General features: G+C 49.9%; 8 protein-coding genes across 10 annotated transcripts; 4 read left to right on the forward strand and 4 right to left on the reverse strand.

Annotated features, from left to right (window-relative positions):
* Window positions 1-1132: 1132 nt before the first annotated feature.
* Window positions 1133-2581, forward strand: FOIG_09254 (uncharacterized protein; the record flags this gene model as incomplete). The annotated part of the gene is made up of 2 exons (XM_031209473.1): window positions 1133-1355; window positions 1409-2581. The coding sequence occupies 2 exons, from the start codon at window positions 1133-1135 to the stop codon at window positions 2107-2109; spliced, it is 924 nt and encodes a 307-aa protein (XP_031060560.1). The 3' UTR covers window positions 2110-2581.
* A 1231-nt stretch (window positions 2582-3812) lies between these two features.
* On the forward strand, window positions 3813-7690 carry FOIG_09255 (uncharacterized protein). Its single transcript, XM_031209474.1, has one exon. It carries the CDS (start codon window positions 4796-4798, stop codon window positions 7334-7336), a length of 2541 nt encoding a protein of 846 aa, XP_031060561.1. The 5' UTR covers window positions 3813-4795; the 3' UTR covers window positions 7337-7690.
* On the reverse strand, window positions 7688-10810 carry FOIG_09256 (uncharacterized protein). The gene is made up of 3 exons (XM_031209475.1): window positions 10152-10810; window positions 10073-10098; window positions 7688-10022 (listed from the first exon to the last, which is right to left on the reverse strand). The coding sequence occupies exons 1-3, from the start codon at window positions 10304-10306 to the stop codon at window positions 8575-8577; spliced, it is 1629 nt and encodes a 542-aa protein (XP_031060562.1). The 5' UTR covers window positions 10307-10810; the 3' UTR covers window positions 7688-8574.
* A 261-nt stretch (window positions 10811-11071) lies between these two features.
* FOIG_09257 (methyltransferase) lies at window positions 11072-12263 on the reverse strand. Its single transcript, XM_031209476.1, has one exon. The coding sequence runs from the start codon at window positions 11826-11828 to the stop codon at window positions 11328-11330; it is 501 nt and encodes a 166-aa protein (XP_031060563.1). The 5' UTR covers window positions 11829-12263; the 3' UTR covers window positions 11072-11327.
* Window positions 12264-12608: 345 nt separating this feature from the next.
* On the forward strand, window positions 12609-16117 carry FOIG_09258 (uncharacterized protein). Of its 2 annotated transcripts, XM_031209478.1 has the most exons (3): window positions 12609-13279; window positions 13944-14743; window positions 14798-15887. In XM_031209478.1, exons 2-3 carry the CDS (start codon window positions 14268-14270, stop codon window positions 15318-15320), a joined length of 999 nt encoding a protein of 332 aa, XP_031060565.1. In that variant the 5' UTR covers window positions 12609-13279; window positions 13944-14267; the 3' UTR covers window positions 15321-15887. The 2 variants fall into 2 exon arrangements, with proteins under 2 accessions (XP_031060565.1, XP_031060564.1); XM_031209477.1 differs by having other exon boundaries at window positions 12609-14743; window positions 14798-16117.
* Window positions 12647-19579, reverse strand: FOIG_09259 (uncharacterized protein). The gene is made up of 3 exons (XM_031209479.1): window positions 18720-19579; window positions 18371-18582; window positions 12647-18305 (listed from the first exon to the last, which is right to left on the reverse strand). The coding sequence occupies exons 1-3, from the start codon at window positions 18762-18764 to the stop codon at window positions 16712-16714; spliced, it is 1851 nt and encodes a 616-aa protein (XP_031060566.1). The 5' UTR covers window positions 18765-19579; the 3' UTR covers window positions 12647-16711.
* Window positions 19580-19770: 191 nt separating this feature from the next.
* Window positions 19771-22740, forward strand: FOIG_09260 (uncharacterized protein). 2 transcript variants are annotated; one of them, XM_031209480.1, is made up of 5 exons: window positions 19771-20523; window positions 20573-20597; window positions 20650-20686; window positions 20736-21604; window positions 21664-22740. In XM_031209480.1, the coding sequence occupies exons 1-5, from the start codon at window positions 20006-20008 to the stop codon at window positions 21760-21762; spliced, it is 1548 nt and encodes a 515-aa protein (XP_031060567.1). In that variant the 5' UTR covers window positions 19771-20005; the 3' UTR covers window positions 21763-22740. The 2 variants fall into 2 exon arrangements, with proteins under 2 accessions (XP_031060567.1, XP_031060568.1); XM_031209481.1 differs by having other exon boundaries at window positions 20736-22740.
* FOIG_09261 (uncharacterized protein) lies at window positions 20571-22768 on the reverse strand. The gene has a single exon (XM_031209482.1). The coding sequence runs from the start codon at window positions 22472-22474 to the stop codon at window positions 22040-22042; it is 435 nt and encodes a 144-aa protein (XP_031060569.1). The 5' UTR covers window positions 22475-22768; the 3' UTR covers window positions 20571-22039.
* Window positions 22769-23175: the final 407 nt, after the last annotated feature.

Here is a 23175-nt window from a genome sequence, read left to right on the forward strand (position 1 = left end):
TGAGACGAGAAGATTTCACTTGTTTGCATCATGCCAATCATGCAGGGGATTCACCATACAGTTCCCAACAACGCATCTCGTTACGTACAACAACACTGTATTATAGAAAAATACCCAGGTCTAGCTTGGCATGCATTGCAATGTGCGAGCAGAGAATTGCGACACGGCCGTTTAGATCGTTCCGGTGTCGGGGGCCATGACAATCTCATCTTATCAATCTAATCTCTTCTGCAGCTTACCCCATACCATCCTATTAGGAATAGTTGGGCGGAGTTGTTTGACAAAGAGATATTCGGAAATAAAGGGGAGTTGTTCTTTTCTCGATCTGAGTTATTTCTTTTGCATTGTGCGTGCAAGTGGAAGGTTACGGCGTCATGTACGCTGAGTAGTGGAAGCTTGCCAATTTCCCTATATGTCATTAGTATCACACAACTCTCGTCGCGTTGTTTTCACTCTTTTGGCATAAAAAGTTCTGAACATGGAAAACGTCGCCTCTAAAATTGGCTTCGAGTTACACCCCCAAAAGCAAGAATCTTATGAAATTTTGAATGTCCTTTGATAGGTGCTTACCAAGACGTCATTATAGATCTCAACCAACAAACTGTCGAGAAAGGAGTTTTGTATGATCCATAACCAGACAATCCAACTGACCGTGAAATAACACCTCCAAAATCCTCGAAATCCTACCAAGGCAAACATTCTAGGAAATGCAAAATGCAGTACGCCTTAGCGAGCAGGACGTTCGCGCCATGTATGAACGAAGATACCGAACATGGCTCAACATTCGAGACCTGGCGTCCGACAACGACCAGCTTATCGGAGACTGTCTATCAAGCATGCAAACGGCATTTCCTAAACATCCTCAATTTCCTAAAGATATCAAGATCGACCAAGTCTTTACCAATGTCGCCATAATTCGAGGAAGATCAACTTGGGCTGCCACATCCGATACGAATCATGTACCTTCTTTTGATCAAGATACAATATTTCAAGTAGCTTGGGACAAACCTACACAAATTAATGCGACTCCAAAACCCAAAAACTTGAAAGCTACTCCAATGAGCGCTGACGATAGAGAGCAAGACCATATCCCAATCTTGATCCATGCGTGGGCATACATCCTCCCAGCACGATGGACAGAGTTGATCCACGAGGCACAAATATCTCAGTCTTGTCATGCAACGTCAACCAGGACTCCGGAACACCCTCGAATACTGGTAATTCTTCTACAGAGGTTGATATTGGCGAAGTTGAAGATGACGCTGCTCAATGGTGGAGTGCTGTTCTGTCAAACGATGGCAGCTGGGACTCAACTATTCAAGAGGCCCGAATGGCAAGCCACTGTATTCTCCGTGGTCCATACGACCAGTACTGAACGAGTCATTTCCTATCGCTAAGAAGATCACAGCACGAAGCCGTGGAGCAGTCCGAACTCCTACATCATCCGCCGCCGCCCGTGGTTACTGGTCTGACTACTGTTCTCTCCACGAGATCGAAGATCAGAAGCTGGTAGCCTTGATGGACGCTCTGCTAATACCAGTTGCAAAATATGATGGTAGGTCTATCGAATTATCAAGACCAGTTTTGTCTTATGGTAAAGGCAGGAGGGAATCCAGCCGCAGCAGGCCATATCGCATGGATAAGTCTCAGTTCGACAAGCTCCTTACCCTCGGTTGCAACCCAAGAGGGATAAAAGCACTCTTAGGCAGCGTCTTCTACGAACCCAATGTTGAGTGCAACATATGTGGCATCTGGTTACAAGGTTCCTTTGCATTGTTGAACCAATTCAACGATGACAATGCCCTTTCACGAACTCTCATCAGACGCGATCCGGACATTGGTGCCCTTTGGGTCGGTGCCTTTATGACAGGTGCCCACCACCAATGTTTGCAAAGGGCTCAAGCAGCTTGGTGGAATATAGACCTCAAGGTAGCAGCCTGGACAGACACACCTATGTCTTTCATTCAAGAACCAATCTCGGCTTTTTCAGGCCTGAAGCTCAAGTTTCTCGTGCAGACGAATGCCGGTTCTATACCTGAGCCATGGCAGTTTCTATACCAGCCCCCCCATTGTTGCCTTTCAACCATTTGGATTCACAAGGCTGACTGATACTAACTTGGGATGCCCGAGAGCATGTACTTTGTGGAAAGGATCATCGCCTTGTGTATCTCGGATTTGCATGGATATCTAGGGACCAAGCAACGAGGAAGCAAGGCTCGCAAACTGCGACATCGTTCCGCTTGAAATGTAGTCCAACGACCGAGTGTGGCGGGATTGCTGATGTTGATTACGACGATATTGATTCGGAGGATGAAGACTCAGAGATGGTAACACGGAACATATTCACATGGCTACGGGGAGAGGATGGATTCCCTGCCCCTGAAAAAGAAATCCGAGAGCATCCTTGGATGGATAATTTTGAGGATGGAGACGACGATGACGTTCCCAATAACAGCTATGCTGGCTCTACAACAGGGATTACAAGTGTTGATAGATGGTTGTTGAGAGCATCAACTCAAAGATCAAACTCAATATGAGCAGACGTAGGATTCAAACAAAACAAACTCCATTGATACACGGCCCATATAGTGACGCAATTTCCGAGATATCCGCATCCAAGGCAAATGGTATCACAATCCTAAGTTCCCGTAATTCGAACCATATCGAGCCGCGTCAAGAGCAGAAATCATGTTGATATTGATTACGAAGGATCATGAACCCCCATCCCGTTTCATGAAACAGAAACAAGCCGATCCAGGGAAATAGCAAACAGGATGAGAAGCTGCAGCTACGTAAATTAAAAATGCGGCGATCCGGCCGTGCAGTATCATAGCGGGATCTAACGAGTGGCTCTCGCAAGGCAAACGGCATCCAAGCGTGGTGAGTAGCGCTGATGCATTGATTCAACCCTGGGCTCGAATCAATTTATATGAAAATGCCATCTCATCACCGAAATGCACCCATCCGCGTAAATGTGTGTGCCGTTATGAGCCTCAAAGGATTTCCAAGAAAGTTGGTTATAATCCTTGTTGACGGAAACACACTGGCCATGCTACTAAAATAACACTCTTTTGATACAAACAGTCGGAACATGCCTATTACTACACCATGTCCCCGATGTGAGGGAGGGGGGCTGTGTTTGTTTGGAGGGAAAAGGGTGAGGCGCAATTGCAGCATCTTCAGGAAGAGATTATGCTTGTTTTGAGTGTAGACGAAAGAGCGCTATTCGTGTGAAAACAGAGACAAAGTGCATGAACTCTACACCTCAATTCGGGTCGTGGAGTCGTTTCTGAAACAAGGGCGAGGCAAGGTTGGGGAATCATGAAACTTGGTTTTGATTCATCTACAGTAAGAGACGAAGCGCTTGGACCAGGGTCTCTTTCAGCATCACCAATCTTTCCATCTGTCATCCAAGGCTTTGGTCTCTAAAAAGGAAATATTTGCGGACGGTCTGTCCGATCTGTTACTTGGCATTGTTTTGTGTGAGAAGAGACTTGAAAGAGGCTGAGTGGGTTGTAAGTGGTTCAGGTTGAGATCGTCAAAACCACGATGCAACTGAACCGAGATCCGAAAGTAATAATATCGATATCATGATTTAGTGCTGTAATACAACATTTACTCGTATTTCTGATATTCCCATCATGTGGAAAAGCAAACGATAAACCCTTGTCTCCCCCATGTCTCTGGTGCGACGTTAAAACCCCGCCCCCTTGCAACATCCACTTTATGCATATTCCCATGCATCGCATCCCTGCATACGATCCTTTCTAGAGTGACCTAGCCTTGACCATTATTCCGTTAACCTTACCTCACCTCATTTCCATCCTACCTTGTATCTCATCACATTGTCACATCACAAACAACGAATCTGTTTGAACGGCAAATTAAATTACTAGGAGGATCGGCACTGGACCGAATAAACAACTTCAAACTTAGCTCTTCTCTATAATCATGATGGGCTGTCTCATCCATATTGTTTGCCAGCAAGTGCTGGCCCGTCCTATTTTTGGATCTGGCGGGAATAGTTTCACCGTTATACAGTCGGCCGTATACCGACAAACGGTGAACGCCTGTTGATTCCAAAAGTACCGAGGCAACCGAATAGAACCATCAACAAGTCCCCATCATGGGAGAGCTATTTGGCTTGGCTACCATTGGCTACTGGATAAAATTCATCATGACCAGATGGACGGTGACTGGGGCCATCAATCCCTCCACTATCTGCTGAGGACGCGAACCTTGCATCTGGGGCCCATGCTATTTTACGTCTATCATCCAGTCCACAAGGCAACTCGTCCTAGGCCCTCGAGCCTAATATGGTAATATCTGTCCATGCTTAGTTATCCACTTGCTTCCGAACCACGTCTCGTGTATACTGATCCTAGAATCTCGCTGAATCAAGGCACATGAGGGGGCGCCTACATATCCATCATGTCTCATGTTGAGACCACTTTAATTAAGTCCCGATCGATGTCAAGGATGTCTGTTTGCTCCGCCACCCGTCACAGTTTGACGCTGAGGACTTTGATACTGGCAGGCGAGATGCCTTCTTAAAGACGAAGCTGTCGCTGCTTCTTTGGAGTCCAATCTTCTTCATATTCAACTCTCATTCATTCTCTTTCCGTTTTGTTCCCAGGTTTGGGCTTCTTTTCTCAGTCGTTCTCTTCTGACAGGTGCTTTGGTCGCCTTTTTCCAAGTTAACAACAACTTTGCTCTTTGATAGAGTATTTTCACTCATTGCCAAATCAACAAAACACCAAACCAATCTACGCCTTTCCGATTTACTTCCTTCACCATGTTCATGCGTAACGTTCTTATCGCGGCTGTCAGCCTGCAGGCTCTCGTTGAGGGTGTCATTGCCCAGGAGAAGGTCACACTCACCAGGACTGTTACTCGTCAGAAGCCCAAGACTTCTGCTGGCAACCCTTATGAGGTGCCTGATGTTCCTGAGGTGACCGTTGTTCCCACCTCATACATCACCGACGGAACTACCATCTTCGTCGACGAGACTGTCACAATTCCTTGCTCTAGATGCACAGCTTCCACTGCTGGTGATGCCGACGCCGAGGTCACTTCTGAGGTTATCACTACTGTCATCACGAGCGATGCTGGCAGCGTCTCTGACCAGACTGCTGAGGTGACTGTCATTCCTACCTCTTACATCACCGACGGAACAACCATCTTCGTTGACGAGACCGTCACCATCCCCTGCTCTAAGTGCACTGCTACTTCCACCGCTGGTGACTCTGATGCTGAGGGTACTTCTGAGGCTGTGTCTGAGACCGTCTCCGAGTCTGAGGCTCTCTCCACTGCTGATGCCACTACTTCTGGTGATGCCGCAGCTGCTGGTACTTCTGAGGCTGTGTCTGAGGCTTCCAGCGAGACCGTTTCCGAGGCTGCTACCACTGAGGTCGAGACTCTTTCCACTGCCGAGGCCACTGACTCCGGTTCCATCACTGAGCAGACTGCTGACGTGACCACTGTTGTCCCTACCTCTTTCATCACCCGTGGTACTACTCGCTACGTCAACCAGACCATCACCATTCCTTGCACCAAGTGTGCTGGTGGTAAGACCAAGACTGTTGCCACTGGAGTCGTTGGCGAGACCACCCTGGACACCTCTGCTGCTCTTGAGACTACCGGAGCTACCCAGGACGCCGCCGAGACCTCTGCCGAGACCTCCGCCCCTGTCGAGGAGGAGACCACTGATATCGACAACGCTACTCAGACTGCCAACACTGCCACTAATGAGGCTGACGCCAGCACTGAGACTGAGGCTCCTATTCCTACCACCATCATCCTCACCACTGGAAAGGGACAGAGCACTGTCGCCACTCAGCCCGGACCTTTCGCCAACACCACTGTTGCCGCTGGCGCTGAGACCACTGGTTCTGATGAACTCCCCGGTGCCGTTTCTTCTGAGGCCGCTACCAGCAGCGCTGTTGTCAGCAAGGTGAACAAGCCTGTCATTGTTGTCATCCGCGAAGTTACCATCTTCCACCGCACCGTCGTCATTGGTGCCGCCTGCCCTCCCGTCAAGCGTGGCAACAAGGGCGACTTCGTTGTCGGTACCGGCTCTGACGAGAAGACCTTCCCTGAGCTCGGCGAGGCTCTCACTGACGCTTGTGACAAGCAGTTCAAGGACTGCTCTGAGAACGCCGGAAAGAACTTCGAGGTCTCTGATTGCCAGAAGCAGCGTGAAATTTGCCGTGCCGATGCCTCTTCCACTGCTAAGGCTCCTACTCCCATCACCAAGGAGTCCACTGAGACCGCCTCCGTCATTCTTCCTTCTGACGCTGAGGTCACTGGCAAGACCAAGCCCGGTGTTGGCGGCCATGTTGTCATCTCTACCCGAACCCTTACTGTCTCTGAGTCTTGCGCTATCTCCGATGGTACCCCCGTCATCGAGGGCCCTACCTCCACAGGTGCTGTCAAGACCACTGAGACTGCCGCCGCTGAGACTACCTCCGATGCTGAGGCCGCTGGTTCTACCGCTCTGGGTGCCGAGACCTCTGAGGCTGCTACTGAGACTGCCCTCGGTGCTGTTGAAAGCTCTGAGGCTGTCACCGTTGTCACCATGACCAAGTCCGATGGCGAGATTAGCACCATTGCTATCACTCTCACTAACGGTGTCCCCACTGGCACTGGTGTCGTCCCTCCTGAGACCCAGGTCGACTCCTCCGCTGAGGCTGCTCCTACCTCCGAGGCTGCTGAGACCACTGCTGCTGCTGAGACCTCCGGTGACTCTGAGGCCGTTGGCTCTACTGCCCTTGGTGCTGAGACCTCCGAGGCTGACGAGACTGTCACTGCTACTTCCACTGGTGTAGTTATTATCACCATGACTAAGTCTGACGGTGAGATCAGCACCACTGCTATCACTGTCTCCAACGGTGTCCCTACTGGCACCGGTGTCGTCACTGTTCCCGGCGAGGGTGAGAAGACCACCGTTGTGGTTCCTCCCGCTGAGACTTCCGAGGGTGCCATCGGCCAGGAGACTACCGTCCCTGCTGCCGGCGAGACTGTCATCACCAAGACTGTCACCAACCAGGTCACCTCCTACGTCACCGTCGGTGTCAACACCATGACCGTCGGCGTCGAGACTGTCACTCTCACCAACCAGGTCACCGAGACCGTCACTGTCCCCTGTGGTGCTGGCAAGGAGACCGCCAAGGTTATCACCTCTGTCGTCACAGCCTGCCCTGCCTCTACCACTCTGGCCACTACCCGTGCCCCTGAGCCCGAGACGGTCTACGTGACCGCGACCGTCGAGGCCGCTCGTCTTCACAGCGACGTGCCCGCTCCAGAGCGATTCCGCCGCATGCTCGGCTTCTGGTAAACAAGCGCAGCTTGGCCACATTTTCCTTTTTTCGATTCAACTTCAGACAACTTTGGGATAAAAACAACGCACAAAGGTTTTAGAGGGTATGATATTTGGGGAAGGAGTTCTTTTCAAAGGGCGGCGACTGTCATCCTCCTACGGTCACACTTCCGTCTGCGACTGGAAATTCTGTGATCGAGGGGTTTGATGGTACGCAGAGAAATGAGAAATATTGAGATTTGGAGTTGAACTTTTTGAGTCCCTTTTGTTATCTTCATGTGCTTATGATTTTGCCTGCGGGCGTGTAACACGATGTATGTACCGCCTGGATTAGAGAATAAAGAACGCCATTTCATGAGATCTCGTGTCTTTGCCAGTGACAATATGGTTCAGATGTGAATGTGATGTGATGTGTGACCTGTATGTACTGGCCTTCATAAGTGTATAGAAGGAAGTTTCAAACGATAGTCTCGCCAGAATTCCCACTTACGTCCCGTTTCCCATAGAAGTTGTGAATGGTCACCAAGTGCATTGAATGCATAAAGCGGGACAGCAATATGTCTTGTTCATATTATATGCTAACCAAGACTATATAATAAAGATCGAATAATATGCCATCCTCGTAACCAAGCTCAGAGAGCTATACACAACCCTTCCCACCATAAATAAAACACAAAACGCCCACAGAACTCGCCAAACGATAGCGTAACAAGCATTGTCGCTGCGAGCTCTGGTTCAACACACTATCCGCAAAGCGATGGCGTAGAAGCACTTTCGCTGCCGAGGGAAATTGGGGAAACTCGTAGGACAGCGTGTACAAACGCTGATGGGGTATCATAATAAAGAGCAAAACAGTGCGTAAATATCAAAGTAAAAAGATCAAAATAGTCCGATGGGGGAATGCTTAGAGGGTCTGGACTTGCGAGGGGAGCAGGGTGATAGCGCTGAAGCATTGTCACCCAGCTGTCACGAGGTCAGGGACTCTCTGAAGCATAAATCGTTGTCGAGGCCATCATATTGGTGGTATGTGTACCAGATTGAAGATGTGGCGACGCCTTGAGGCGTAACGATCGATCCCTACCGGATGAGGATGAGAAGTGAATGTCGTCAAGGCGTATCATGAGTGAATAGCCATGTTGATACAGGCAGCTGAATTAGCAGGTTGGGCTACTGCCAGCTGCTCAGTTAAGAGACGTCAGCCAGGGCGATTGTTGAAGATGTAATCCAGGCGGACGAATCCAAGGAGTCCCGTAGATTTAAACGCGGCTCGACTTCTTCCAAGGAAGAGATCGGAAACCTCGCTCCTGGCCCTCTCGTCTGGCTGCACCATCCTCAAACTCACTGGACGAGTCTGACTGAAGCTTGCTGCTGGCTGGATTGCCGAAACATGTGAGAAGAGCCTTCATCGCGAATGAGCTAAGAATGCTCATGCACAGAATTCCGATCATGGTGTAGTTGCTCTTACGGTATTGGTGAGGGCCAGGGGCGGCGTCCTCAGGCCAGCCAGTATAAAGAGCATAAGTTGTCATGACACTGCCTAGGTTGCCGAGACCAGAAACGAGAGCAGTCGCGGCAGCAACTCCGACTTCGCCATGGCGCTTCTGGAAGATCTCAGAGCTCCAAGCCATGCAAATAGGGACAGTGGGACCAAGGCCGAAACCGACCATCAGAAGGCCTCCATATCGAGCCCATCCATTGCTAGTCGCCAGAGTAGTGGTGAGAAGGCCGGCGATCTGGATGCAGACAGCAGCGGAGAAGAAGTAAGGGCGAGATCGGTGGAAGCGGTCCGAGATAGGAGTGACGATGAGGATGGCGATGAGATCCATAATCCAGATTGGCGCAAAGAGCAGACTCACTTCGACGCCGCTGGCCTCAGGTCGGATGGATGCGATGATGACGGATCCGTACATCTGGGTGCCGATGCCGACGCCAACAACACCGAAGTACATCATAGTCAGGGGCCACAGGCGCCAGTCGATCAGGACAAGACCTAGGTCCCTGAAGTTCCAGGGTCGAGCGTGGTAAACACGTCGAAGGTCATGGTAGTGGATAACAGCGTCTTGACCCTTGAGAACTTCGGGAGTAGCAGGGAGCCACTTGAAGATACCAGTCTTGGGTCTGGTCTGGCCAGGTGCAAGAGGGCGATCGGGAAGCCACCACAGGAGGATAACGCTCAGAACGACACCAACAAGGCCATAAACCATGAACATCCAGCGGAAACCCACAATACCTCTCTCTCCGTCCATAAGTTGAAATCCCGCAGACACGAGACCAACAACAGCGGCAGAAACTTGAGAAGCAGTGAAGTAATAGCCGATTCGCTGTCCAGTACGCGAAGGAGGGTAGAACAGAGTGAGATAAAAGGCCATACCAGGCCACATGCCAGCAATGACGAGTCCAAGCAAGAATCGCAGCAGCTTCACACTCCAGGGATCATTGACAGCAGCGAAGCAAGTGCCAATAACACTGGTCGCAAAGACAATGCGTGCCATCCAAAGACGAGGGCTGAGCTTGCTCATGATAAGATTGGAGGGACAGTCAAAGATGACATAGGCGACGTAGAAGAGAGCGAGAGCAGTCGAGACATCCTTTGGTGTCATTCCAAGGACAGTCATGAGATCGTGTCCCTTGTCCTTGTTCATGGTTTGGGCAATACCAATGTTGGACCTGATGGCTGAGCAGAGGAAATAGAGGACCCAAAAAGCTGCAACATGATGAGTGAATGGTTTCATAGGTAGTACAAAGGAAACTTACCAGGAATGATACGGCGATCAATCTTTCTGTAATTCAACTGGTAAGCCATACGTCGATCTCAGAGAGGTTGGCCACAAACCTGTAGATACGCTCTACCGTCTCAACATCATAATCACCCTCTCGGGCATTTCCCTCTTCCTGATTCTCAAGCCCAGTAGAAGCAAGATGAGGCTTGGATGCGGGGTCATCATGCTGGCCACCACTGGCGAGCGAGCTATGAGCTGACTCTGCCATTGGAAGTACAAGACTTGAAAGCAATGGAGGAGCGTGCTATAAGTCTGATTCAGATATTGCAGGTGACGACAGCAGATTGAATAGGAAGAGAGGCAATGCCAGTCGAGAGGGTTTTTATAGTCTTTCACAAAGGTAAAGATGAAGAAGAAACTGATGTCGAGGGGAAGAGGAAATAGAAAGAGGGTGGAGGGGATTTATTAATGGAAGAAAAAAAGTTGAGGGTCCGAATCGATTATTGGATGAGATCCGTGGTTTGTGAGCCGATCTAGGCCGCTAAAACCGATGCAGATTTACTCTTGGGGGATAGCTTTTGCTGGTTGGGGTAGCTATAGCCCACTAAATGCGGCTACTTAGAGCTAATTATCAACCCTTAACCCAACCCTTCTTGTTTGTCCGTAGACTCTGCCAACGTGATCGGCTGGTTTTTAGTCACTCCGGACCTGAATATGAAGAGACACGGATAATGTTGTATCAATTGAGTGACTGGTGACCTATAGACATCAGAGGAAAGGTGATTAGTTCAGAGATGAGAACTATATCTCAACAATTGTAGCTATAGAGCTCCAAAGCTCCAAAGCTCCAAAGCTCCAAAGCTCCGGATGCGACACGGCCCGATAAGAGCCGCCTCGGTACTACCACCGTGTAAGAGCTTATTCGGCAATCTACCGAGTCCAACACCGACGATCGGAACAGCAATAGTCATTCAAACTTGTATAAAACGACAGCGTGATCTCTGTTAGCCCATCTTCGGCTTAAAGGCAGTGTCTGGTATTCTAGAAATGCTCGGTGCAGTCCGGAGTACTCTCGGCTTTGCATCCGTTGATCTGATGTCTGGGGGAAGGCAAAGTGCCTGCAGCCAGGGTCCAACGACTCTTGTAACGAAGATAGTTTAGTCCAATCATAGGCTCAATCTTTGCGACTCTCCAAATAATAACATCATCTTATATGGATACTATGATAGATATCACAGCTAGGAATGGGGTACATCAAATTGCCTACTGGCAGCTTCGCCTTGTGTACATCAGCCCTTGTACGCCTTCTCCAACTCAGCAATATCAAACTTCTTCATCTTCATCATAGCCATAGTCGCTCTTCCAGCTGCAGCTTTATCCTCAGACCCCATCATCTCCTTGAGCGCTGAGGGCACGACTTGCCAAGCAACTCCAAACTTGTCGGCCAACCATCCACACTGTTGGCGGGCCTCATCACCACCTTCGCTGAGCTTCTCCCAGAAGTGATCAACTTCAGCCTGATCCTTGCAGTCGATCATGAGAGAAATGGCTTCGCTGAATTTCCACTTCGCTGGACCGCCATTGAGAGCGACAAAGGAACGGCCTCGGAGCTCGAATTCGACAACCATGACCCTTCCGGGTTCCTGACCGTGTTGGTCTTGACCGGCGGGAGTGTAGCGTTGGATGCTGTTGATCTTGGAATCAGGGGCAAAGATTGAGACGTAGTGGTTTGCTGCCTCTTCGCCTTGGTCCTCGAACCAGAGACAAGTAGTGAGTTTTCCGAGAGACATGGTGTTTAGTGATGATGGACTGTTTGACAGAGTATTGAATTGCGCGTGAGTATGGTATGGAGGACGAGAGGGAGAAATCACATCTTCTTTATAGACCTGTGCGTTAATTGAACCAACACCGTGAACTCTGGTGGCTTATGCCAGGAGTATTGTTCACATATTGAGGCGTAAGACCTAGATCAATAATCATCAGGGGTTAGCAGATTCAGGAAATGCACAGATGAAGGCTTTCACATCATAACACAGCAAACTGTTGGAGCACCGTGAACAAGGACATTTGCCGAAAGCCACTTCATATAGAGGCGTTAGTTATCGCATTGTCGAACCAATTGTCTCTGTTGGGTCTGAGGACTGAGAGCGGGGAATGCTTCTGGTTCAGTAACACAAGCATAAGACGGAAGACAAATGTCCGACATGAGGTTTTGCTGTTATCCATACTGATAACATTCCATCCGCTTGGGCCTCAACCCCTCAAACCGTTCTGTGGGCAGAGAAGATGATGAGTCCGCGGGTTTGGTATTGCCCAAGGGTTAAGGTTAAAAGGAACCTTCAAATACGATCCTTTTTATTTCTTCAATTGATAAGCTCTGACAAGGTTCTTGAGATCAGCTCTGATCGTCGTAATAAACCAATAACGATACGCATAATTCGTGTGGCTCATGGCCATGGTTGATCCTCGCAAGCTCAGCATTAGCTGCTTTAGGCCTGGCCCATGTCAGGTTGCATCCCGTCGTTGAATGGTTCAACCTGAGGTTCAACCTCATATTTCTGGTGTAAATGCACAAATGCCTTAGAACTCAGATCGTTCCTTCCCGTCCCGTCCCTAATCTAAACGACAAGGCGCCCGAATCTCCAAATTCTCACCCATTTTCAATTTCCCCTCTCTCAACACCCAAAACCGTCACCACCAGGGATCATCTGCGACTCAAATGCTATTGAATCGGCAGAATCCTTACTCCTTACTCGTTACGAACCGACCCTCATCCTTAGCGAGCTCATCGATCTTCGGTAGTCTCGCCAATGCCTCACTTGGGATTATCGTCGTCACCACCAGCGTCATCTGCTTGTGCCACCCACATGCTGGTGCTCTGATACATACGCAACAACTCCACGCCAAAGTCTGCGATACGCTGATAGTCGCAAGCCTGTCGCAAACTAGCATTGATTTGGACCGTCTATCTAGCAAACCACGACATGTCCCGTTCAAGACTCAATGGTCTAGACGTTGATACATTCATCCCCTTTGATATTGTTCCCGTTGGACAAAGGTGCCCACCTTATGTTCGACTATTACCACCTGGAAAATAAGGTTGTGAGGCCTCACAACCAACACCAACCTGGCACGATGAGTCAGGCACCTATGGGAGACCAACTTGGACGAGGCCACCAGTCATCGTATGCTTCATCCATTTTTGGAAGCTGCCTTGATTTATCTGATTATCTCATGCCCAGTAAGTGCGCACTATTCGGAAACAGAGATCCCTCACTGTGCTGTTAGCGACTTGAACGGTAGTAGCCTGACGCCTATTGAGTCCTAAGAGCCAGGGTCGGACAAGTCACTTCTCAGTGCACGTCACGGACTTGAACTTGGAAAATCCTGGCAGATGATACGGATCCTCCAATAAGCAAAGTTGGCTTAAAATCCAGAGACTGTGAACAAGATCACGAGATCCTATCGGAATGCATCTGCAAAGGATCCATAAACGCGGCCCGCACAGCCTCATGCCTAACTATACTATCTTCGAGCGAAGATCAGAAAAGGCAACGAATACGATTAATGGGCGGACACACAAGGAAGTCTACCTGCGTGCTGTTAGTCGTCGTCGTAGCCTTGCACTTCCCCACGCCTCCATTATGCGACGCCACCAAAAGAGGCACGGCGCGTGAGTCACGATTTTTAACGGTTCCGCATAAGTCCAAGGACTTTGCTTATTATGGGACCTGCCGTATCGAGTCATCTTTACCCGTTGTCTGCCTGGAGTAACAGTCAAATACTAATAAAGTCGTGTTCGCAACAAACTTTCGCCCAACAACTCGGATCTGTCGGCGCCACAATACTTGCTTTTGCTGAGCCACGCACACGCGATGTCACGTGCTAACTCTGACTAATCCTAGCACTCGTCACATTTTACTCCACCTTGTTCTACCCGTAGCCTTCCGCTTTTTCATACCAGAATTTTCAGGCCTCCAACCTTCAAGCTTCATTCATCATAACCAACCCGAACCGAGCAAGTAGTCGTCGGCATAACGATTTACAATTACGCCTCCTCTATCACTCAACACCAACTCTCGCCTACGATCCTCTATAAAGCGCAGTCTCGCCCCCCGACCACAAGCACCGCTTTTAATTCACGCGCCACTCGATTACAAACTCCTGCGACCGCGATTCTTGCGTCGCCTCCGATTGTCGCAAAGCAACGTCAGTCACTCACAGGCACCATGAGTGTCGCATTCGAACCTCGTAACTTTATTCATGATGGGAGCTATCCTCCCATCGGCGACGACCACGATCATGGTGCGGACCAAAGATTTACAGACAGTGATGTCGCCGAGCAACTCAGTCATTACACAACCGAGGCGTCCATGCTTCCGGATTCCACAGGCGTTCTGGGAGATGATAGAGGGATGATGCCAGAGGATGCTGCTGCTGTCCAGGAAGCAACCCGACTCGACCTAGGATCCCATACGTTCCCGTCCCCGATCGAGGCCGCTATGCAAGCACCATCACTCGACCCTCTACCCGACGACAAAGATCTTTCCCCGAGTATCGAATCTCCTCCTCCTTCGTCTTCTCGAGTGAAGTCCATTCCAAAGCCCGAGAGAGAAGCGGTAAAGGGCGCCGACGGCAAGTTTCACTGTACCTTGGACGATTGTAAGGAAGAAGTTCGAGTATTTTCGCGCAAATGCGAGTGGAAGTAAGTTCCCACCCGAATTTCGCACTTAGTAACATTTTGCTAACTATTTTGCAGCAAGCACATGGACAAGCATGAACGGCCGTACCGATGCCCTGCCGAGGGATGCGAAAATCTCCCCGGTTTTACATACTCGGGCGGTTTGCTTCGGCATGAACGAGAGGTTCATGGCAAACATGGAGGACCCAAGAACACGGTCAACTGTCCTCATCCCAACTGCAAGCGACACACCGGCAAGGGATTCTCAAGACAGGAGAACCTGAACGAGCACCTACGTCGGGTTCATACCAATCCTGATGGATCTACTCCTACCGAAATCGTTCAATCACCCGGCGACAACGACAGCGAAAAGACGGGCATGAAGCGCAAACGCCACTCGAGCGAGCAGGCCACTGAGGAGCTGACCGAACTCAGAGAAGAAGTCAAACGCCTGAAGGAGGAGAATGAGAAGCTGAGGGCTGAGATGAACCAAAACTCCCAACATTCTCTGTCTATGATGGCCCAGATCGCCGAGTTGCAGGACGCTCTGCGTGAAGGTCTCGGACATACCCTGGGAGCTCCCACTGCACAGATGATCTAGGATCCAATCTTGCCTTTGGCAGTCCCTAACTTCAATGGACCATAAGCAGGAGATCAAGGTCTGAGCATCATCACAAGCGATCTGGACCAGGCAAATTCCTGATATTCTCGGGAAATTCATTCCTTGACAGCTCCATCTTCTTTCACTCAACTTATACACACTCCACTCGGCGTTCGGCTTTATGCATGGGGCTCATGGTTTCACATCAAGTATGAGTCTTGACATGACTCTGCACACTTTTTACTCTCAATTTTTTGGCACGGCGTTTATTCCAAGGTACTGGAACTGAAAGAAATGATATCCCCCTCCTGTTTGATACACAAATACAATGCACACGCACACTTTACATGATCAATGAAAGAATGGCTGATGGATTAGGGGCTAGGAAACGGGATCGTATACCAGGCAGTATGCATGAGAAATGAACCAATGGTGTCGGACGGTTGAGCTTTTTTATCTGTAATACCCCTGTAATATACTAGACGGATGCCATAACATCCCTTTTCTTCTCCTATCTGAACACGATTAGAGTTCTCATGTTTCAAATCAAGCTCTTCGTCCTCTAAACTTTCCCTAGGGCTTTTTTCTGTGCTCGTGATGCTATGACTCTTAATTTCCGGAAACTTCGGTAGGGTGGCAAAGACACCACAAATTGCTTCGTAAGCTCATACCGATGCCATGCGGCTCAGCATATATTCCATTTTGAACCCCGAATTCATGCACTATGTACCTATTCCCCACGAATGCATCCTTAACCCAAAATATACAGCTCCTGTTTAATCGTTTCTTCTCTTCTCCTTCTTTTGGGTAGAAGTTTGAAACAGAATCCCAATCATACAGCTCCGCTTTGCCCGCTTCATATATACATTCGAACCAGGCCTCATGCTTGAGAAACCAAATGGGTACAAGGTAAGGATGGAGCTTCTTTCAAGTCGATTTAATCGTGCGCCGACAAAACCCGCATCTGCAACCCCTGCTCGTTCTCTAGACGGCCTGCACGTAACTCGCAGGCACACTTCCCGTGACGCCCGCCTTCTCGACCTCGACCCAGCCATCACCCGGGTCATCCTGCACGAGGACGAAGCGTTCGCCTTCGGCCATGGAGTGCTCTGACTCAGCCTGTGCCGTGTATTCGTATAGAGCTTCTACGTAGCGGAGCTTCTTTGCACCGCGCTTGGGCGCTACTGCGGGACCCTTCTTCTTGGTTGATGGTGCTAGGGAGGATGTTGTTGAGGTGGAATAAGTAGATGATGGTCGGGCTGCGGGAGCGGGAGCAGCCGGTGTCGTAACGGTGGTGAATTCGACATATGATGAGGGAACGAGACCTTCCTTGTAGCCCGCTCGAACCTTGACCCAGCCAGAGCCGTCTATAATACAATCAGATGTCGTCACTAGGGTATCAGGGGTTCAGACTTACCATCAGGTTCCAGCAGTACCACATCTCGACCATCATGTACTGTAAGTTCACCCTCACCACTAGCTTCGAATGCATACAGCATCTTGCCCTTCTTCTCCTCCTTTGTGCCACCATTTGTCTCACCGGCGCCTGAACCTGTGATGTAAGCTGCTGGTGGAGGCGCCATGATTCTGTTCTTGCGCATAGTGCCAGATGACTTGGCCGAAGACATGCTTGGCCGTCCTGCGTCTGGTGGTGTTTCCTCCGATGGGCTGAGCTGCCCAGATATGGATCCCGATAGAGATGGGCGTGCTGAGTGAGAGCTTAGAGACGTCATGGTATTGGAACGGGTGAGTTCGGGTCCATCTGAAGCATTAGAATGCACCGATGTCATCGTGGCACTGGGCTTGAGTAGCTTATTCGCGGCATCCTGGCGTTCGGCCTTGAGCTTCTTGCGCTCATCCTTGGACTGTTCGCCAGGACAGTCAGGGGGCACCTTCATCTCACATTTGCTATGGCATGTGTAGCCGCAGTCACGACAATCGAAGCCCTTTGCGCTCAGTCCCCAGATTCTCTCTCCACACAAATCACAATTCGTGGGTATCTTGAACGTTTGACTCTTGAAGTTGTGGTTCTTCGCACCCAACGTCACATCACCCACCACAGATGTGATTGTCGAAGTTTCGACTTCGGCCGTCAGTCTTTGACGATCAATAGAATGCAGATCTTCCTGCATTGAGAAGAGTATGCGAACAACTTCCACCTCGTCCTTCTTCTCTTTTCCTTCCCTTACTCGTTGCTTGAGTTGTTTAAGACTTTCAACCTCTCGTCGCTTCTTATCAACCTCCCTCCGTAGTTCTCCTAGTTGCGACTTGGACTTGCCCAAGACATTGCGCAAGAAGACCTTTGCGGTCTCGTCAACTACCATGGTGCCATCATCGTGCCAAACAGGACTGGCCTCGAAATGCTTGTCGGGTGGTTCGTTAAAAGCTCCCATATTGTGTTGGATGTACATCATGGAGTCGAGATGGGGCAAGTTCCTCTGAATCTCGGTGCCTTGGTGCTGGACCATGCCGTTGCTTTGTTGCAGCATGTCAGACTCGAGGTTTGTCGCAACAGTCCAAAGACTGTTCAGCTTGGTCGTTCGAAACTCGCTAAGATCCTGTAGACTATCCATAACCTCGGGAACATATTCGTGGTAATATTTCTCCTTCTGCTTGTTGGTAACATTGATCGCAATGATATAAGTGTTCTTGGCGTTGTTCATCTCGAATAGCTGTTGTTGGTAGGCATTCTGAGCCTTGGCCTTGTCATAATGCGACTCGGTCTTCTTACGCTTAGACTCAACCTCTTGGCAGACAGTGTCGTATTTACCCTTTGTCTTGGCGAGTGAGGCATATGAAGCATCGCGCTCCTGCTCGAGCTTGGTGGCGTAGTCGGAGTGTCGTTTGCGCAATTCTTCGAAACGGCCGCCAAAGAACTTGAGCGGCTCGGCGACCTGGGAAATAAGATTGTTGGCGTATCGGTCATGCTCGTTGGCGCGGGATTCGAGCGTCGTAAGCTGGGTTGTCCATGTGGTCAAAGAAGCACTGGAGTTGTCGCACAGTGATCAGCGTATGCTTTCAAGCCAACTCATGGGGGATTGTGTTCGTACCTCTCGAGCGAGCCGGGCGTCATGGCAGGAGTGTCTCCTACACTAAGCTGGGCCGTCTTCTTGTTCTTCTTGTCAAAGTACTTTTTGGCAAGTGCTGTAAGCTTTGCGCTATATTCCTTCTCAATAGCTGCGCGCTCGCGGTAGAATTGCTGTATATCTTCAAGCCAGGCGATGCCATGACCGAGCCATGCATTCGCGGGTTTGAAGCCATCCTAGGAAGATGTTTGTTAGCCATGCGAATGTTGGGAGAGCATGTGAAAGGAGCTTCCAATGCAGGCGCAAGGCAAAAAGGAGGCCATAATGATGCATTATGAACAACGGGCTATCTTTAGTCAAGTAGGCAACCAACCTTGAGCTCTGAGCCAAAGGTGGGCATCGCGTCCACCTCAGCCATGATGGGCAACGTGTGTATTCAAATCGATCTCAGGAGCGGGGGGTAATCGGTCGGCGCGGATGAGACGGAGACATGTACGAGATCGCAGATTCGAGGCCGAGGATGTATCGAGAGGAAACGGCCTGAGTTATGGAAATAAGCTTGGAATTGGTAGTTATTTGTAAAAGTGAGGTTATAATGGATAATGACAGCCAGCGATAGCGGGGGAAGATGAGGCGCAGCTTATGAGGATACAGTATAAGGTAACTAAATGGAAGGTAACTTCAATTGAAGAGTAGACTAACGAAGAAGGAAGAAGGCGCCGCCGCACCGCGCCGCGTGGGCAGCCGATAGAACATGCCCCACCCTGCAGGTATGGAGTAGGTGGTCAGTTTAGGCTCTAGCGCCCCTAATTTGCAGCATTGAGAGCCTAAAACCCCGCCAATAAAGAGATATTGGGGGGCGCCCGGCACCCCCATCATGCGCCCCAGCTCGACGCCATGCTAGGAATTTATGGAGAGTCTTTTGGAGCAAGCCCGAGATCTTCTCAATTTAGGCTTGGGAAGACTTTGCCGATTCCCGGTCTGAGCCGCATAAACCTTTGTCAGAGTCGCATTCATGTAGGTACAGACAGTTTGACGTCTTGACTGTCGAATTTGTTCTAGAAATGTGTCATGATGGGTATATCAGGGGTCGAATCGGGCATCACCATATCCAATTTATACCAATGCAACAAATCTAGAAACAAGATATATCCATGCTAGATATACTAGTGCTCTTGTCTGACAGCTTCGACACCGCAAGATCAATGCCCAGCAGCCAAGCAGTAATCAGACTCAGGGGCTATGATGACACAGGGTCCTCTATGACAATCTGCTTCAGAATATTTCGCCTATGCATCTCTAAGGCAACACTGACCTCAGGACCCAAAACCAAGAAAAGAGAGACGCGTAAAACTGGCTGATAATCCACTTGGCAGTGGACATAGTTCGGCGGGTGGTCGGCTCGGATGGAAGCCGAACGACCCCCGGGACATGGCCCAGCAGTAACAGTAGCAGTAACAGCAGTAGCACGTCATGTAAACTATTCCTAAAATTCCCCTATGCGAAACTAAAACTATCAGACCGTTGCTACTATCTAAAACCGCTCTCTCAACTCTACTTCTTCATCATCAGTTGTTGTCCTTTCCAGCCATTGTCGTGTCTTTTCTTCGTATCAGCGATACCCCTGCCAAGACCAAACCTCAATCTCACTTGATCACCATGGCACTCACACTCCAAACAGCCATTGACAAGAGCAATCCGCTCGCAGAGGCCATTATCGTGCCATCCAAGCCCAAGGCTCTCACCATCAGCTACTCCAACCTCGAGGCCGACGTGTCCGCCTTTCAGCGCAAGCTCGCCGACCTCGGCATCACAAAAGCCGCGCCCGTATCTATCGCGCTCGTCAACTCGTACGAGTTCATCGTCTCTTTCCTCGCTGCTTCTTGGCAGCGCGGTATCGCGGCGCCTCTCAACCCGGCTTATAAGCAGGATGAGTTTGAGTTCTACATCGAAGATGTCAAGAGCGCCATCGTGCTTGTTCCCAAAGGAGCTTGGGCTGCTGGTGCGGCCAGTGTGAAGGCTGCTAAAAAGTTTAACGCTGCCGTTGCTGAGTGTTATTGGGATGCTGCCAAGGGTGAGGTTGCGCTCGATGTCAAGGATTATGGCCTTCTGAAGGGCAGGAAGGAGAAGGTTCTCACAGCTGAGCCTGATGATGTTGCTCTTATCCTTCACACCAGGTAAGTTCTCATGATAGCTATGATAAGCTCATAACTAACAAATTGACAGCGGCACTACGTCGCGACCCAAGGTGGTGAGTAGATTTACTTGTGATTCTCATTGACAGCTTATACTCACATGGACAGGTCCCTCTCACTCACCGCAACCTGACCCGAACCATGAGTACGCTATACCACACTCATCTTACTTCATTGACTAACTCTTTTCACAGACAACATCAAGAACACATACCAACTCACATCCAAGGACCGAACCATGCTGGTCATGCCTCTGTTCCACGTCCACGGCCTTCTCTGCGCTCTCCTCGCTCCTCTCCTCACCGGTGGCTCCATGGTCGTTCCCACCAAGTTCTCCGCCTCCGAGTTCTGGGCCGACTTCAACACCCACAAAGCCAACTGGTACACTGCCGTTCCCACCATCCACCAGATCCTGCTCAAGAACCCTCCTCCCAGCCCCAAGCCCGAGATTCGCTTCATCCGATCATGCTCTAGCCCTCTGTCACCCACTGTCTTCCAGCAGCTTGAGGAGACCTACAACGCCCCCGTTCTCGAGGCCTACGCCATGACTGAGGCTGCTCATCAGATGACATCTAACCCTCTTCCTCCCGCTAAGAGAAAGGCTGGAACTGTTGGTATTGGTCAGGGCGTCGAGGTTAGAATTCTCAATGAGCAGGGTGAGGAGGTTCCTCAAGGCTCCGAGGGTGAGATCTGCATCATTGGCGAGAACGTCACCAAGGGATATCTCAACAACCCTTCCGCCAATGCTTCTTCCTACCACAAGAACGGCTTCTTCCGAACCGGCGATCAAGGCAAGAAGGACGAGGATGGCTATATCATCATTACCGGCCGCATCAAGGAGCTTATCAACAAGGGCGGTGAGAAGATCAGCCCTATTGAGCTGGACAATGTCTTGACCCGTCACCCCAAGATCAGCGAGGCTGTCAGCTTTGCTATCCCTGATGAGGTCTACGGTCAGGATATTGGTGTTGCTGTTGTTCTCAAGAATGGCGAGAAGTTGACTGCTGAGGAGCTCAAGGCTTGGGTCGCTGAGCGATCCGCCAAGTTCAAGGTGCCCAAGAAGGTGAGCTTCCCTTCAATATGCTCTACACGTAGAGAGTGGAAGTGCTAACAGTGTCTTAGATCTACTTCACCGAGATCATGCCCAAGACCGCGACTGGCAAGATCCAGCGAAGAATCGTTGCCGAGACAATGATGAGCGCTCCCAAGGCGAAGCTGTAAATGTGGTGTTTGTTTCACAGTCGCATAGATTTCAAGTTTAGAATATCACAGGAAGAGAGTCTTAGAAGAAGTTGTATAGAAATTGTTTCCAAAATTGATAAAGCATCGCTATTTAAATGCGGCTAAAATCGATTTATCCTATGCTGTCTAGCATGTTATCCCCTGGCCATGATCGTGACCAATGACCTCCACCATATTCCCCTCGCTTTATATCCCGCCCCGTAAGATACCGACAAACTCCTCCACATTAATCGCATAATATCCAGTATCTTTTCCCCTAATCGTAGTGTCCATCATGGTCCGCAACCTCAATGATATCATCGTCATCGTTGATGTACAGCCGACTATCATTCCTCTTCAACCCGGGCTTCTCAGCACCCGGCGCCTGAACCTTTCTGTTCGTCACGGTGTGTCGCTCAACCCAAGCCGCTGTTCCATCGGCTGCCTCCCATCGCAGCGGTGCCTTGGTGAGTGAGTCCTTGGCGTCTCCGTCTGCGGGCTTGGCGCTCGCAGGGTCAACGCCAGCTTCTTGTGCTGTGTGGAGCAGAGCAGCGTTGGCGTCTTGAAGATCGAGGAATACAGAGGTAACTGTGACGTTGGACTCTGTATCGCGCTGGAGGAGGATGTAGACTGAGGGAGCCATGATGGGTTGGTTCCGTAGCTTGTAGGGGGATGGAAGGTAAGTGTGGTTTTCAGGTAGAATGTATGGCATAGGTTGTTGTGTGTTTTTGTGTGTAATTGTTTAAGTAGTGGTATGTTTGTTCAATTGTGTGAGTATGGTTGGGAAAAGGAAGAGGGTGAAGCTGAGATATTATATCACATTTAGATCCCACCTCATGCACGAGCCTCCACTGACACAATCCAATTGCCAGGTGACCTAACTAAGCTCTATAGATGTCTAAATTGGACCCCTCCCCCGCCAGCAATTGCGCGACTTCTGGCTTGTCATAAGTGGTGTGACTACTCATAAGGCGAGAGTAGGGCCAAGATTAGCAAGCAAGACATATTACCTATTCAGCTCTTCTCGAGTCCGCTGCGGCCGAATTCACTCGGTTCATCTCGAGACCTGAGATCCCCGTGGGGGGCGAATTCGCAGTACGGAGAGCCAACGCCGAAGCTTCGGAGCTGAAGCGGAGCCAGCCCGGGTTTAACAACTCCGGCCCGTCCGGTAGTCGCCGATCAAAACAAGTTATGATGTAAATTTTGAACCCATGATATGAAAAGTTTTGTGTCATAATGTCGAGGACTGAAGAAAAGATACAATTTCTGCTTTCACTGTGGTCTTCATCCCCAGATACAGTGACCCCAGGAATCTATCATGGCACGATATATCCACCATGCCCATCTTACTAGCAAGGATATCACATAGCATGATGACATACGATACAGACAGACCTCAACAAACCGAAAGAA

Source organism: Fusarium odoratissimum (assembly GCF_000260195.1).
Source record: "Fusarium odoratissimum NRRL 54006 unplaced genomic scaffold supercont1.15, whole genome shotgun sequence".
Lineage (NCBI taxonomy): Eukaryota > Fungi > Ascomycota > Sordariomycetes > Hypocreales > Nectriaceae > Fusarium > Fusarium odoratissimum.

What these genes read in the sequence shown, in the direction of transcription:
- FOIG_09261 (XM_031209482.1), bottom strand. Translation starts at nt 22,474, where the DNA reads ATGCCATACATTCTACCTGAAAACCACACTTACCTTCCATCCCCCTAC.
- FOIG_09257 (XM_031209476.1), bottom strand. Translation starts at nt 11,828, where the DNA reads ATGTCTCTCGGAAAACTCACTACTTGTCTCTGGTTCGAGGACCAAGGC.
- FOIG_09256 (XM_031209475.1), bottom strand. Translation starts at nt 10,306, where the DNA reads ATGGCAGAGTCAGCTCATAGCTCGCTCGCCAGTGGTGGCCAGCATGAT. An exon ending in ACGGTAGAGCGTATCTACAG is followed by an intron (nt 10,099 to 10,151) that starts GTTTGTGGCCAA and finishes GTTGAATTACAG; the next exon opens with AAAGATTGATCGCCGTATCA. An exon ending in TGATCGCCGTATCATTCCTG is followed by an intron (nt 10,023 to 10,072) that starts GTAAGTTTCCTT and finishes ATCATGTTGCAG; the next exon opens with CTTTTTGGGTCCTCTATTTC.
- FOIG_09258 (XM_031209477.1), top strand. Translation starts at nt 14,268, where the DNA reads ATGAGTGTCGCATTCGAACCTCGTAACTTTATTCATGATGGGAGCTAT. An exon ending in TCGCGCAAATGCGAGTGGAA is followed by an intron (nt 14,744 to 14,797) that starts GTAAGTTCCCAC and finishes ACTATTTTGCAG; the next exon opens with CAAGCACATGGACAAGCATG.
- FOIG_09255 (XM_031209474.1), top strand. Translation starts at nt 4,796, where the DNA reads ATGTTCATGCGTAACGTTCTTATCGCGGCTGTCAGCCTGCAGGCTCTC.
- FOIG_09259 (XM_031209479.1), bottom strand. Translation starts at nt 18,764, where the DNA reads ATGGCTGAGGTGGACGCGATGCCCACCTTTGGCTCAGAGCTCAAG. An exon ending in CCTTTGGCTCAGAGCTCAAG is followed by an intron (nt 18,583 to 18,719) that starts GTTGGTTGCCTA and finishes ACATCTTCCTAG; the next exon opens with GATGGCTTCAAACCCGCGAA. An exon ending in ACGCCCGGCTCGCTCGAGAG is followed by an intron (nt 18,306 to 18,370) that starts GTACGAACACAA and finishes CGACAACTCCAG; the next exon opens with TGCTTCTTTGACCACATGGA.
- FOIG_09260 (XM_031209480.1), top strand. Translation starts at nt 20,006, where the DNA reads ATGGCACTCACACTCCAAACAGCCATTGACAAGAGCAATCCGCTCGCA. An exon ending in GCTCTTATCCTTCACACCAG is followed by an intron (nt 20,524 to 20,572) that starts GTAAGTTCTCAT and finishes ACAAATTGACAG; the next exon opens with CGGCACTACGTCGCGACCCA. An exon ending in CTACGTCGCGACCCAAGGTG is followed by an intron (nt 20,598 to 20,649) that starts GTGAGTAGATTT and finishes TCACATGGACAG; the next exon opens with GTCCCTCTCACTCACCGCAA.